Raw genomic sequence first — 13,274 nt, forward strand, 5'->3', positions numbered from 1 at the left:
ATGTTGGGAGACAACTCATTTCTATTCATCAAGTAGTTTTTTCCATCATAAAATACTGAGTAGTTAATAGCAGAAATAAGTTTCATTTTTCTCAATCTTCTTTCACTTACTTCTTTTTTCAGAAGCCTGAATGGCAAGTAATAAAATTTGTGACAAAGCTATATTTGTATGAGTGAGATTTTTATTCTCCTTTGCATAAACAGCATAAAAAATGTATTTGTTCTGTATAGTAATTCCATGTGGTAATTTCATTTTCATTATTACAGAGATGATGAGTATTATACTGAAGATGCACCAATATATGGTAACCTTGATAATGTGCTTTCTGGTGAGTTGTATTTTATTGTGATTATGTTAAAATGATTTTGCAGTAAATATATGTTCTAGGAAGAGGGGAGATTAATATTATCCCACTGTGTGGCTAATTTATCTCCATATTGCTTACAAATACCACTATTGTAACATATTAGCTAAGTCTTCAGCTGCTTCAGGGTTGCCTATACTCGACTAATAATAAAAATACAGCTAAAAATTCTGTTATAATGAATACTGATACAAAAAAAATATTCTTTACAACAATGCTGATTTCCAATGCAGGTGGTGTCCCTTTGTAATTGTGCTCCATTGTCCTAGCTATTATGAATTTTCTATAAAGAAAAATCTTGAAAAATAAAAACTTTGCATTGGTACATGACTATACTTGATAATTAAAGGACTGATTTGTGAACTATTTAATTGTAGGCAGAAATGAGAAGCACTTAACTGCTATTGAGCTCTTTATCATTTTTTTTCATGCTGTCATATAAGGCAGCCTTGATTTGATTCTCATCACCTCTTCTTAACTGACATATCCCAACCATCTGAGTAGCCATCAAAATCTCCTTACCATTAACCAAAATAAATACTGCAAATGACCAAAGGCTATTGAGAGGAAAAAAGTTGGTAGTACATGCATAGCATTTTCATTGTCCCCCACCTGGCTCCAGATAACTTGGTAAACTACAGGAGAAAGGTTTGGTTTCTTTTCTCTTTTATCTCTATATCTTACAGTCCTTGATGTTAGACACCACGTTAATTTTAACAAAGGACCAATAAAGCAATGTGGATATCTCCTTGATATTTTGCCAATAACTATGATTTTAAAGCTATATATATATATATATATATATATATATATATATACCCATATTTTTAAAGATTTCTTCATTCCCCTCCCCTGCCATTTTTCTTTGTATTCTCTGTGATGAGTTAGAAGTAAGAAAATCAAGCGTATCCGAGTTCTCAGGCAGCCAGGAGGCACAGTGGATAGAGCACTAGGCCTGGAATCGGGAAGAACTAAGTTTAAATCCATACTCAGATACTTAATAACTGTGTGACCCTAGACAAGTTACTTCACTCTATTTTCCTCAGTTTCCTTATCTATAAAATGAGCTTGAGAAGGAAATGGTAAAACCAATCCAGTATCTCTGCCAAGAAAACCCAGAATGAGGTCATGAAGAAGGAACATGGCTGAACAAGAAGAAATATATGGTCTGAGCACTTATTTGTTTTGTTTTGATCCAGATCAAATTTTATTGGTGAAGGGAACTGCCTCCTCAGTGCAGATCAGCTATTTCTTTTTATAATTTAATAATCTTACAATGCTTCCTTGGGCACTGAAATTTTAAATAACTTGCCCAAAGTCATTAAACTATGATATATGAAAGGAAGAACTTGAACCTAGGTCTTCTTGATTCTGAACCTGTTTCTCCCCTACTATCAAAATTAAGTTACTGCTACCTATTTCATCCGTTCTAATGTCAATACCAAGTTTTATGCATTTGAGAACTTTTAATATTTGTTCCCACAAAGATTAGAGATATCATTGTGCTTCATGTAATATGAGTTTTACATCATATTTCAGAAAATATTATTTTATAATTAGGTATAGTCTTATTCTAGAAAATGTATTTTATATTTCAAAACTGGATAATTTATAAGTAAAGATTAGATTACCAGGTCCTGCCAGATATGATTATCACCACTTTCCTCCTCAAGTATACCCACTTGGAAATACAAACTATCAACTAAATGCTATTATCTGGAAGATGAGGCATGAAGGAGAAAAGGGAACAAAGTAAAGGTTCTCATACCTTTTCCTCCTTAATAAAAAATTAATGAAGTCTTGCTGCCTCACCAAAACTATACAGAGAGGTTATTTAAGACAAAGCTCAAGGGAGGCAGGGATTTTTGTCAGTGGTTACTGGATATTTTCCTTAATCTGAACTCACTTTCTCAGGCTAATAGACTTCCACCACTCAAAGGCATTGTTTAACTTTCAGTCCTACAAACTTCATTTTACTTCTTGTTCATATTCAATCAACCAAATAGTCATTATGTAATTCAACAGGGTTGTTATAATCTCTTATTCTTTAGTAACAGATAAATGTCACAAGTCAAAAAGACTCAGGCCCTAATCCTGCTTATTATTAGACCCTGGGCAAAAGATTCATTTTTACTATACCTCATTTTCCTCATCTATTGATGAGGAAGTTGGACTCAATGACCTCCAAGATCTCTTCCCTCTAAATCTGTTGTTCTTTGATCCTATGAGTACACAGGAAAATTCACTTGTTTCCCATATTATTTCAACATTATTCTCCTTGACTTCCATATTATGCTGTGAGTTTCTATATTATGGTTACTTTCTCACTGTAGCTTCTATTGAAGGTGGAAAATGGATTAATTTGATTCTATCTTCTAGTTGATTAATTTTCTTCTCACCATTAGCTCTCTCATGAAAGATACTTTCACATTGTACATAGTTAATGAAGAGATAGATACTTTCTACAGAAGGAGCTACATACTTCTTCCACTTCTATCAAGTGAGAGTCGACTCAAAACACTGTGTACTATTCCGAGTTTCTGAGTTATTTTTTTTTTTTTGCAAGGCAATGATGGTAAGTGACTTGCCTTAGTCACACAGCTAGGTAATTATTAAGTATCTGAGTTTAGATTTGAATTCAGGTACTCCTGACTTCAGAGCCCATGCTCTGTCCACTGTGTCACCTAGCTGCCCTGCTTCTGACTTCTTTGTAAATGTTGTTTTCAATCCACATTTTAATTTGAGCTGCAAATTTTCCATTTACCTCCATTTACCTAACTATATGCTTTTTAATTCACAAGGACCTACAGATGAAAGCTGCTATGAACAAATGAAAGCCCGGCCTGAGAGAGTTGTAAATGAAAAGCAGGAACCTTCATCTATGCAGGTGAGTTTTCCCTTGGACTCACAGATAAGTTCAAGGAAAAAAATGAATAAGATAGCTGAGTAGTGAAGTGGATAGATCACTGGTTCTACAGTCAGGAAGAACTGAATTCAAGTTTGGTCTCAGACATTTGCTAGTGCCTGACCCTGGTCAAGCCTCTTAATTTATACTTACCTCAGTTTCCTCATCTGGAAAATGGGAGAGAATTAAAAACATCAATGTCCAAGAGCAGGAGTGAAAATCAAATGAAATAATATTTGTAAAGTGCTTTGAAAATGCTATTAATAGCTAAGCATACAATGCCCATCCATTTAACCCTAGTTTTCTATTGGTAATTTCCTTCTTCTATTTACTGATTTACTATCCAGGAAAAAAAAAATCAACTTTCCGACTCAAGGCAAGACAAAGAATAATTTGGAGAACAGAAAATATTCCCTCTCTAATTATCCAGTTCAACCTTTTTATTATTTGGAACAGTGTGTATACAGTATCTATATTAATATCAAGTATTCACTAATCAAAAAGGGTACATGCCACTTCTAGTACTCCTATTTTATATTCAGGTAAACAAGGTCCTATGTCTTGATGTTTTTTTTAACTTGGGAAAAACACCTACAGGAGAGACCCAGATAAAGAGAAACAGGAATTTTGACCAAATAATAAACCCCCTATTAGAAAAGTGACTGCAAGCTCTTTCCAATTTCATTCTCTTCTATTTTCTAGAAAGGGACAGAAAAGGTTTTGATATTTACACTCAAAGTGTAAGTAATGCAATGATTTGCATTTTAACCATTCTAATAAAATTCATTAGAACCTACGATCTTCCTAGGATGTAAAATTCACTTTGCCACACTGCTTAGTTTCACATACTCTCCAGAAATTGATAGACCTTTCTAGAATTTTTATTAAGAATGCAAGATACCTTAGCACTAATTTAAAAACACCAGTTTCTAGTAATGTTTTAACCAAACCCACAGCTCAAACCAAAAATATGTGGTTAAATTTATGCAAAGTGTGAAGTTTCCTTCTGACTAATAGATGTATTATTTGGTGTTGTGTTCACCATGTGTACTGAGCCAAAAAAGATTCATACCTTTCAGCTGCACAGTGGTTTCCTATCAATTGTTTGATCCTGGGTGGTCAAATAACCCCTTTTTCTAAGGCACCTTTTAGACAGGTTGCAAGTAGGACCACAACAATTCAACTAGAACTACAGATCAGTAATGCTTGAGTGGTACATAAGCTGGGGATTTTGAATGGCAGTTAATGAAGTCTTTGGTATACAATATATATAAGCATAAAAGGCCAGTGCATTTCAGACAGCATCTGGTTTTTACTCAAGTAAAGCCTGCACAAAGCCTTAAGGTATTATAGAAAGAAAGGTATCTCTTTATAGTATAGCTTTTCAGAAGTGGTCTTAGCATTTCTAGTCTCACCATTGTATTCTTCCCATAAATATAGCAATGCCAATTTAAAATAATTGTTTCATAGTCCCTCAGTTCTATCTGATTAAAATAGTCACAATAAAAATTATCATATTTATTGCCATGTAACATGCTTACTGAGGAGGAGTGTAGCAGGGTGATGAAGAGCAACTTCAGAGACCAGAAGACTTGAGTTAAGTCCTATTTCTGACCCATACTGTTTGTAGCAAGTTGCTTACCACCTTAGTGCCCCAAGTTGAATAACTTCCAAATCACGTAGGTAAAGGGAATTTTCTAAAATGGGACATCTCTACACCTATGATACCACAAGTCTGGGCTCCTATCCCAAATTCCCAGGTCCTTATTACATCTGTTAGTTTTTAGTTCTTAATAAGGGATTGACTGTAGAGCCATAACTAAGAGTTGTTGCATTCAAAGCAAATTCAATTGCAAGAAGGGGAGAGTTGAAGATAGGAGGAAAGTTTTTGGAGGAGAAAAAAAACCCAGTTCCCTCTAAAAGTTCAAGGTGGCACTTTGGTCCATACCTCTAAGTTCAAGTCAGTTTGAGGAAGAGGTAGCAGCAATGGCAAAGGGGAGAAGAACATCACAGCAACAACACCTAAGAGTAGCAATCTATGGCAGCAGGTGAAGGACTAGTCACTAGACGAAGATGTTTCTTCTTGTTGCTTTCATACAAACCTCTGGTTGGGCCATCCTAGTTTCATCTCAATTCTACTATATTATAAAAGAAACATTTAAAGAGAAAATGACAAAAATGTAATTAAATTCATTTTACTTTCAAATCTAGAGTCTAAAGACAGAAATTTAATTTCTCAGTCCACTGCTAGTTACTATAACTAAAGTTATTTTATTCTATTAAGAAAACAGGAACTATAATGATTCCTTTTTATCTTGGGCTCTTCATTTATTCTTTCTTTTTCTTCTGTCTTTTATGAGGTGTCCCTTTGCTTTTCCAAAGTTTATTTTGTTTATTCCCTCGCACCTCCATTACTGTCTTATTCCCTTCAATTATTCCTTAAACTTGATAAAGATGCAAAGAACTTCTCTGTCTTTCAGTTTTGCTGAAATGATAATCTTTACCTACTCCACTTTCTCATCACCCAACCTTGCCTCCACCCCAGAGTCTACTCCTACCTCTCTAATGAAACAGTATGTAATCAGATAACCAATATCCTGATACCTGGCAAAATCAATTGTCTTTTTTTGTTAGGCCTCCTCTTCTTTGCCAAGGATAGTTTTGTTGAAGTGGAAAGAGCATGACTTCTGCTACCATGAGAATATAAATATTGCCTCTGCCACTTAAAATCTTCTTTGGTAGAAAGCCAAGTCCTCTGTACCTTATTTCCTATATTACTTAATGGTTAGATAGACTAACTGTTCCTAGAATAAAAAACTTGTGCTTTTCTGACTTTGGACCTTTTCTGTTTCCCCTGCCAGGAAAACTATTTTTCATATCTCTACTATCCAAATTCCTTGAGATTTTAATTCTAAGTTCTTTCACTAATTATAATGGATCAAAAGTCATCTCTTTTTATGAATTGCACTTAGCATTTTTATGACATTTGAATGCAGTTTTTTTATTAGGTAAACATGTACATGTCTTGTTTTCCCTGCTGTACTCTCTGTATATGAATACATATTATATATATGTAAATAAATAGATTTGTCTAGAAATATATCTATATATTTATGCATTCAAGGTCAAGAACCATTTCTTATTCATATTCATATATCCCATGCACCTAGTTCTTTGCCCCATACATAGGAGGTATTAATAAGCATTTGCTGAATCAGTAAATGAATTCACATTTCTCTGTAGTTCCTAAATCATCTACCCAATTCTGAAATTGGCATCCCATTCTATTTGTGAATAGTTCCCATTGTTAGGAAGTTTTTTCCCCATCATCAAGATTAAATTTGACTCCTTGTAACTTTCATCTATTTTTCCTGGTTCTGCCCCCTCTCTGGGGTTAAATAGAACATGTTCAATTTCTTACTTTTCTAGTTTATTCTTGATTTGGGAAGAAGTAATACCATGAGTTTATCTGATAATTGGGATGATACTCTCTTAAGTCCTATCTTCCATTCTTGCTAAAAGCTATGATGTATGTACCCAGTCCCAAAGAACTTGCCTCTTTCTTTTCCCCTTTCTATCCTGATTTGAAAAGCTTAGCACTAGAAAACATTTTGAAAGGGGGCAAGTTTAGAGAAAAGCTAGTGGAAATGCTAAAATATAAAAAATTAACATGCTTTTCTCCCTCCTTTAGGAAAAACCTGACACCCAGATGTGCTATGCCTCACTGGATCACAGCTTCAAGGGGAAACGCAGAAAGCCAAAACCTCGCTTTTCAGACAAGGATGAAAATGAGAAATTACATGCAGTGGATACAAGGCTACCTGAAAACAATTCAATCCACAGTTTCAGAGAAGAAAGAGATTTGTCAGAGGAAAACATTCATGATGATCCCATTAGATTATTTGGTTTGATTCATGCAAAGAGAGAACAGATAAGTATGCAAGACTATGACCCAGCTTAGTGAATGAATGATACTTGGAAAAAAACAAACAAACCACATCACATCATGGTATAACTTTAAAGCAAGGGAATTAACTTAGGAGAGTTTCATGTTGATCAGCCATTTACTTGAAGGTAAATTTACCTCTGGTTCAGACACCAATTTGCCACTCTGGTTGATATTATTTAAAAAAAAATCTGGTTTAACACATGGCATAGATATTGCTTGTAACAATGAAATAATGAAAATAACCATTAATCACGATCATCAAATTGAATCTGTGATCCAAATGTCTGTCCTAACCAAGCTGCCAGTGATAATCTTTATCTGGGGAAAAATCACATCAACTTTTTTCCAAACTAACATGTGCTCATGAGTAAGATTTAAAGAGGAATTAGAAAAAAATCAATCATGACCTCTCTATTCTTACCTTCACTCAACACTTATGGCTTTTGTCTTTTAATAGAATCGCAGAATCATACAATTTAGAGTTGAAAAGATTTTAATGGTTAGTTAATCCAATCGTTCCATGAAAGGAATGTCCGCTATAAAAATGCCTGATGAGTGATCATTCAGCTCCATCTTAAAAGAAGACAAGGGCTATCAACTCTCAAGAGAGTCCATTCTCACTTGTGAATAGTTCCCATTGTTAGGAAGTTTTCTCCCATCATCAAGGCTAAATTTGACTCTTTGCAGCTTTCATCTATTATTTCCTGGTTCTGTCTCCTCTCTGGCATTAAATAGAACATGTTCAATACCTCTTGTATACATAAGTCCTTAAAATACTTAAATGCAGTTATTATATTTCCATCCATTTTATTTTCTTCTCCTTTCTTCAATCTATCTATACATGACAAGCCTTTTACCATCTTGGTTGCTCTTCTCTAGATGCTGTTAAAGTTTTCAATCAAAATCCTTCTTTAATTGTGGCAGGCAGAATTAAACAACATACTTTGATCAAGTTAGAGCACAGAATGGGAAACTGACTCCTTTCCTTAGAGTTTTTGAATCAGGTTTTCAAAGAGCAACATGGCATAGTACAACAAAACCAGACATAAGACACCTAAATTCTAGCTCCATTTATAGTTATGTATGCTTGGTCAATTTATTTAATTCCTTTTGTGCTTTACTCCCCATACCAAATGTCCCACTGTATAAGTTTGGGGACAGTAAGAAATATAAAGGAAGGAAAGGATTCTTTTTTGGAAGAATTTTTTTAAAGGTATATAACTTTGAGAGTAGTTAGGTAAAACAGTGGATAGAGAGCAAAGGCCTGGAATAAGAAAAACTAATTTTCTTGAGTTCAAATGTGACCTCAGACCTTTACTAGTTGTGTCATCTCTAACTTAACCCTGTTTGACCCAGTTTCCTCATCTGTAAAAAGAGAAATAAATGGCAAGCCACTCCAATATTTTTGCCAAGAAAACCCCAAATGGGGTTACAAAGAGTTAAGCAAGAGTGAAAAATGACTGAACAACAAATAACTTTGAAGAATGGTTTGGGTATAACAGATCCTTTTTGGTCCTATAACTATGATTTAACTATATGCTATCTTTAGGGTTTTTCTCATTTATGTGAATAAAAATTGTAATTATATTATTAGTTGTAGTCCATCATTTCAGGGAAACCAAAACACATAAAAAAAAACTGAAGGAGCTAATCTTTAAGACTAGAAAATGTTAAGGTGAAATACAGCTGTCAAATGGAAAAGGGGGTTGACTTCTGTTGATTACTACAGGGGTCAGAACTAGGACCAGTGGATGGAGGAGACAAGGAGATGGTTTTCAGTTTCATATAAGTAAGAATTTTCTTACATTGGAAGCCATCCAACAAGTCAACAAGTTTCTTACTCCTAATAGAGGCTAAATGATCCTCTCTTAGAAATACTATATGGTTATTTTCTTCAATAAATAATAGGTTTAAGCTGGATGACCATCAAAGACCTCCCAACTAGAAGGTTCCATGATTTTATAAAGAGATAGTTTATACCTGGGAAGAATGCTATCCCTTTATTGCAGTTTCTTAGCTCTTATCTAGCCTTGGCTTTTTCTATTCTGCAAGCTTCCATATCCAATTGTTTAGATCTTTGAAGAAGAGCTGTATTATATTTGTTTAAAAATTAGTCTTTTTTTAGGTATAATGAGTACATGGTGTGACCAAACACACTGAAGTTCCTCATACTCTGGCTTACTTATTCTAACCTATTCTCAGACTGGTAGGACTAGGTTCCCAGAAATGTCACCATCATATGATTATGGTCAAATTCTCTCAGTGACCTGGAGGTAACATTTTTGGGTGGGTGGGTTGAAGAGAGTGAGAAGCACTCTCCCTAATGACTACTTTAAGATTTAAAAGTGTTATTGTTGGTGTGTTATATGTGTAAATGAAAGTGCATCTATGAGGGTTGAGTAGCTGAAATAAAAAGAAGAGGAAGTACATTCTTCACCTTTACCCCCACCCAAAGGCATTTTTTCTAGGATCTGGAGAGAGTTTTTACTTAATAATGAAATAGAAATCATGGGAGGTATCCATATATTGAAAAAAATGCAAGAATAATAAAAACTACATCACATCATATTAAACACATCATACCCATATATTGAAGTAAATACAGAGTAATCGATACATCTTCTTAAACTGTGGCAACAGAACTTAATGAAATATGCCAGCTAAAGTGTAAATATGGAATGAAAAAGTGCCTTCTTACCCTAAAATAAAAACTCCAAGGAATATTGCAGCCAAATTTCAGAATTCTTAGCCAAAGGAGAAAATACTGCAAGCAGACAAAAAGAAGCAATTTAAATATCAATGACTCCAATCAGAATTACAGAGAACTTCTCAGTTTCAACATTAAAGAATAGGAGGTCCTAGAATATAATATTCCAGTGGGAAAAGAACTTTGGAATACAACTAAGAATCAACCACCTGCAAAATTTAGCATTTTTTTCAGGGGTAAAGATGGATTTTCAATAAAATAGAGGGCTTCCAAATTTTCATATAGAAAGATCAGAACTGAACAGAAAATTTGATCTTCAAAGATTGAAGACTCAAAAGATATATATATATATATATATATATATATATATATGTAAGTGAAAAGAAAAAAACAAATGTTAGTCAAGAACATTAAACTATATATATATGAAAAAGGGAAGATAGTACTTGTTACTCTTGAGAATTGTATTTCTCTTAGGATAGTTAAAAGAAACATACTTAGAGAGAGGATATAGGTATACGATAACTATTGAAGTGTTGAACCTTTAGCCAATACTTTACCTAATGAGGATTGAATAGAATTGGAGGGATTGTACTTAGAGGATACAGGCATAAATGAATCATGAAGTGATGTTGATTATAAGGGTTATATTTCTACTGGGCCAGAGGGAGGGAGTGCACTTGGAGGATCTATGCATAATTAAATCATGAAGTAAAAAAAATAATAAGTGCCCTCTTTTCTTGTGCCTTTATGAATAAGTATTTCAGAGAATAGCAGACATAGAAGAAACAGGAAACAGAAAACTCAGTATATCTAAGTGAATCAGACTCTCCCACCAATTCACTTAATATCTATAAGGATGACTAGTTGCACCCACAAAATCTGGTATGAGAATATAATTGAGACAAAGCCATGTGTGCAATATATTTAATAACACTAGACTGATGACTTTGATGCAATTAGTCCAGCCAGGAACATCAGTATCACACAAAAGTTCTTCTGTGTAAGCTACTCTCCTTCTGATCCCCATTGCTTTCCAGTTGGGTAAATTCTCTTTTCTCTTACTCTTAAATTGTCAAAGCCTTTACAAACTCTTTTTAGTTGCAGTAATTTAAAAGGGGGGTTAGAAAAGAATTATAATATTGATTTGGCTAACAGTTTCCTATAAGTCTGAGAATTGCAAAGTTCATTAGATTGCTTCTTTCTAGAAAAGACAGACAAACCTGTTCAAGTCTTCACTCACCAAAACATTAAAAGATTTTATTAGCTTGTAGTAAATAGTGTTAACAGCTCTTTGCCCTCTGATTGACTCTCAAAACAGAGAAAACAAATCCAACCAATCTTTCTCTCATCAGGCTTGTCCAGGAGCAGTTTTATTACTTGACGATAAGGTTTCATTGGATATTTTCTGATTGAGTGGATAAAACTGGAGCTCATAGGAATAGAGTTTCACATACAACTATTGCTCTGAAGTTTCTTAGTATGGATTGTCGCTCTTTGTTGTCTTCTTTGGTTTGAGACAAATAAACAAAGGGGAGAGACAGGTGAGGTAGCTGCTTTGCTATATGGGAAGACTTGTTGAGATCTAATTGGACAATACAGAATCCTGATGATTGAAAGATGATCTGGATTTGTTTGGCATGCTCTGAGAGTCAACCTGTTTATTCAACTTTTATGGCGTTAAAAGAAATATGAAATTCTGGAATCATCTTCACTTTGACTTTTATGTTCTAAGAATAATAAATAAAATTGCAGTATGTAAAGGAATTATTTCTCAGCTTGATGCAATTTTGCCTTTGAGAAGCCTTATCAGTAATCTCATGATTATTCAGCTTTTCTCTGAAGCCTGAACCCTATGCTTGAGGAAAATAATAAGACTTAAGTTTTTACTTCCATTATTTCCGCATTGAGGTAAATAGATATTTGGCAATAATAATCTACCATGTGAACTCAAGGTGCAGATATTTCTCTTATAACTTTCATCTTCTCTCTGTTAATTATCTCATATTTATCTTGTATATAATTTATTTGGATATAGTTGTTTGTTATTTTCCCTTTAGATTGTAAACTCCATGTGGGTCAGGGATTGTCTTTATTTTTTCTTTGTATCTCCAGTTCTTAGCACATTGTTTGGTGTATAATAGTCAATAAATGCTTATTTACCAACTTAGTGGGGTGGAAAAAATTAAATAAAATATGTCATGGTTTAATCTGGCCAATGTCTCTCTTTGAAACTCCAGGGGTATCAACTCAACCTTCTTTACTTGCTTCATCTACCCTCTGTTTTTGCATGATAGACTTATTGCTTTTGTTAGATTATCTTTTTTCCTCCATTTACTAATTTAGTGACTCTTTCAGTTGTACAGCAACTAATGGAACTAATTGGATCACTGAGATTCTAATCTTTAATGTTTTGTCATCAATTCAAGTTGCAAAAAATAGCCATGTGGACCTAATTTATAAAAAATGATTGAATATTTTGGATTTTCTTCCATGCTTTGAAATTTAAAATGATAAAAATTGCATCTCCATAGCACTTATTTTTTGTAAAGTAGTTCAATTAATTTTCATATTTCTTAACTTTAAAAATTTAAGTTCCAAATACTATTTCTTTCTCCCATGCCTCATCCATTAAGAAGGAGAGAAATGTGATATTAATTATATATTCAGTACTTTATACTAACCTTATTTGGTAGGGTATAATAACCTTATTAGCTATTTTAGAGATGAAGAAGCTGAGGCATGAAGAATTGATGTGATTTATCCATGATTAAATGGAAAAGTAACAGGAAGGTAATAAGCATTTATATAGTGCCTATATGTACCAGGCATTGTACTAAGATACTGTTTGCAAATACTATCTCGTTTGAGCTTCATAACAACCCTGGGAGATTAACTAGTTGATTAGCAGTTGCCAGAGTATTATTTTGAATCCAGTTCTTCTGGTTTTGAGTCCAGTGTTCATTTCATATAGCACTTTTCCGACCAGGGAATAGATCACAGATCTAGTGCTGGAAAGAATCTCAAAGCCATCAAGTACCAGATAGATGACGACTTACCCAGGTTCACATAATTTGTAAATATCTTTAAAAAGATTGTCTTATTCTTATTCTGAGTCCTTTGCTCCAACCACAGGACAAGTATATCAACACAACTGAGATCACAATTCCTTCCTTACAGCAGTTAAGGGGGGGGGGAATATGGTGAAGGTGAATGCAAAAGAAAATGGAATTTAATTTTATCAAATGGAAATTGCATCCTTTTGAGCTTTAAGAAAAGTTTTTAAATTGCATATCATAGTCTAGGAATATTACATTTCATTCCAAACTATTACCTGATACACTGAACA

General features: G+C 33.9%; 1 protein-coding gene across 1 annotated transcript in view; it reads left to right on the forward strand.

Moving 5' to 3' along the window:
* Positions 1-12,186, forward strand: part of TRAT1 (T cell receptor associated transmembrane adaptor 1) — a 68,542-nt gene extending 56,356 nt beyond the window's left edge. The window contains exons 4-6 of the mRNA XM_074214441.1: positions 267-328; positions 3,166-3,251; positions 6,961-12,186. Of these exons, the coding sequence (XP_074070542.1) occupies positions 267-328; positions 3,166-3,251; positions 6,961-7,230 (418 nt within the window). The 3' untranslated portion in view covers positions 7,231-12,186. The remainder of the gene's footprint in view (positions 1-266; positions 329-3,165; positions 3,252-6,960) is intronic.
* Positions 12,187-13,274: the final 1,088 nt, after the last annotated feature.

Source organism: Macrotis lagotis, chromosome 1 (assembly GCF_037893015.1).
Source record: "Macrotis lagotis isolate mMagLag1 chromosome 1, bilby.v1.9.chrom.fasta, whole genome shotgun sequence".
Taxonomy (NCBI): Eukaryota; Metazoa; Chordata; class Mammalia; order Peramelemorphia; family Peramelidae; genus Macrotis; species Macrotis lagotis.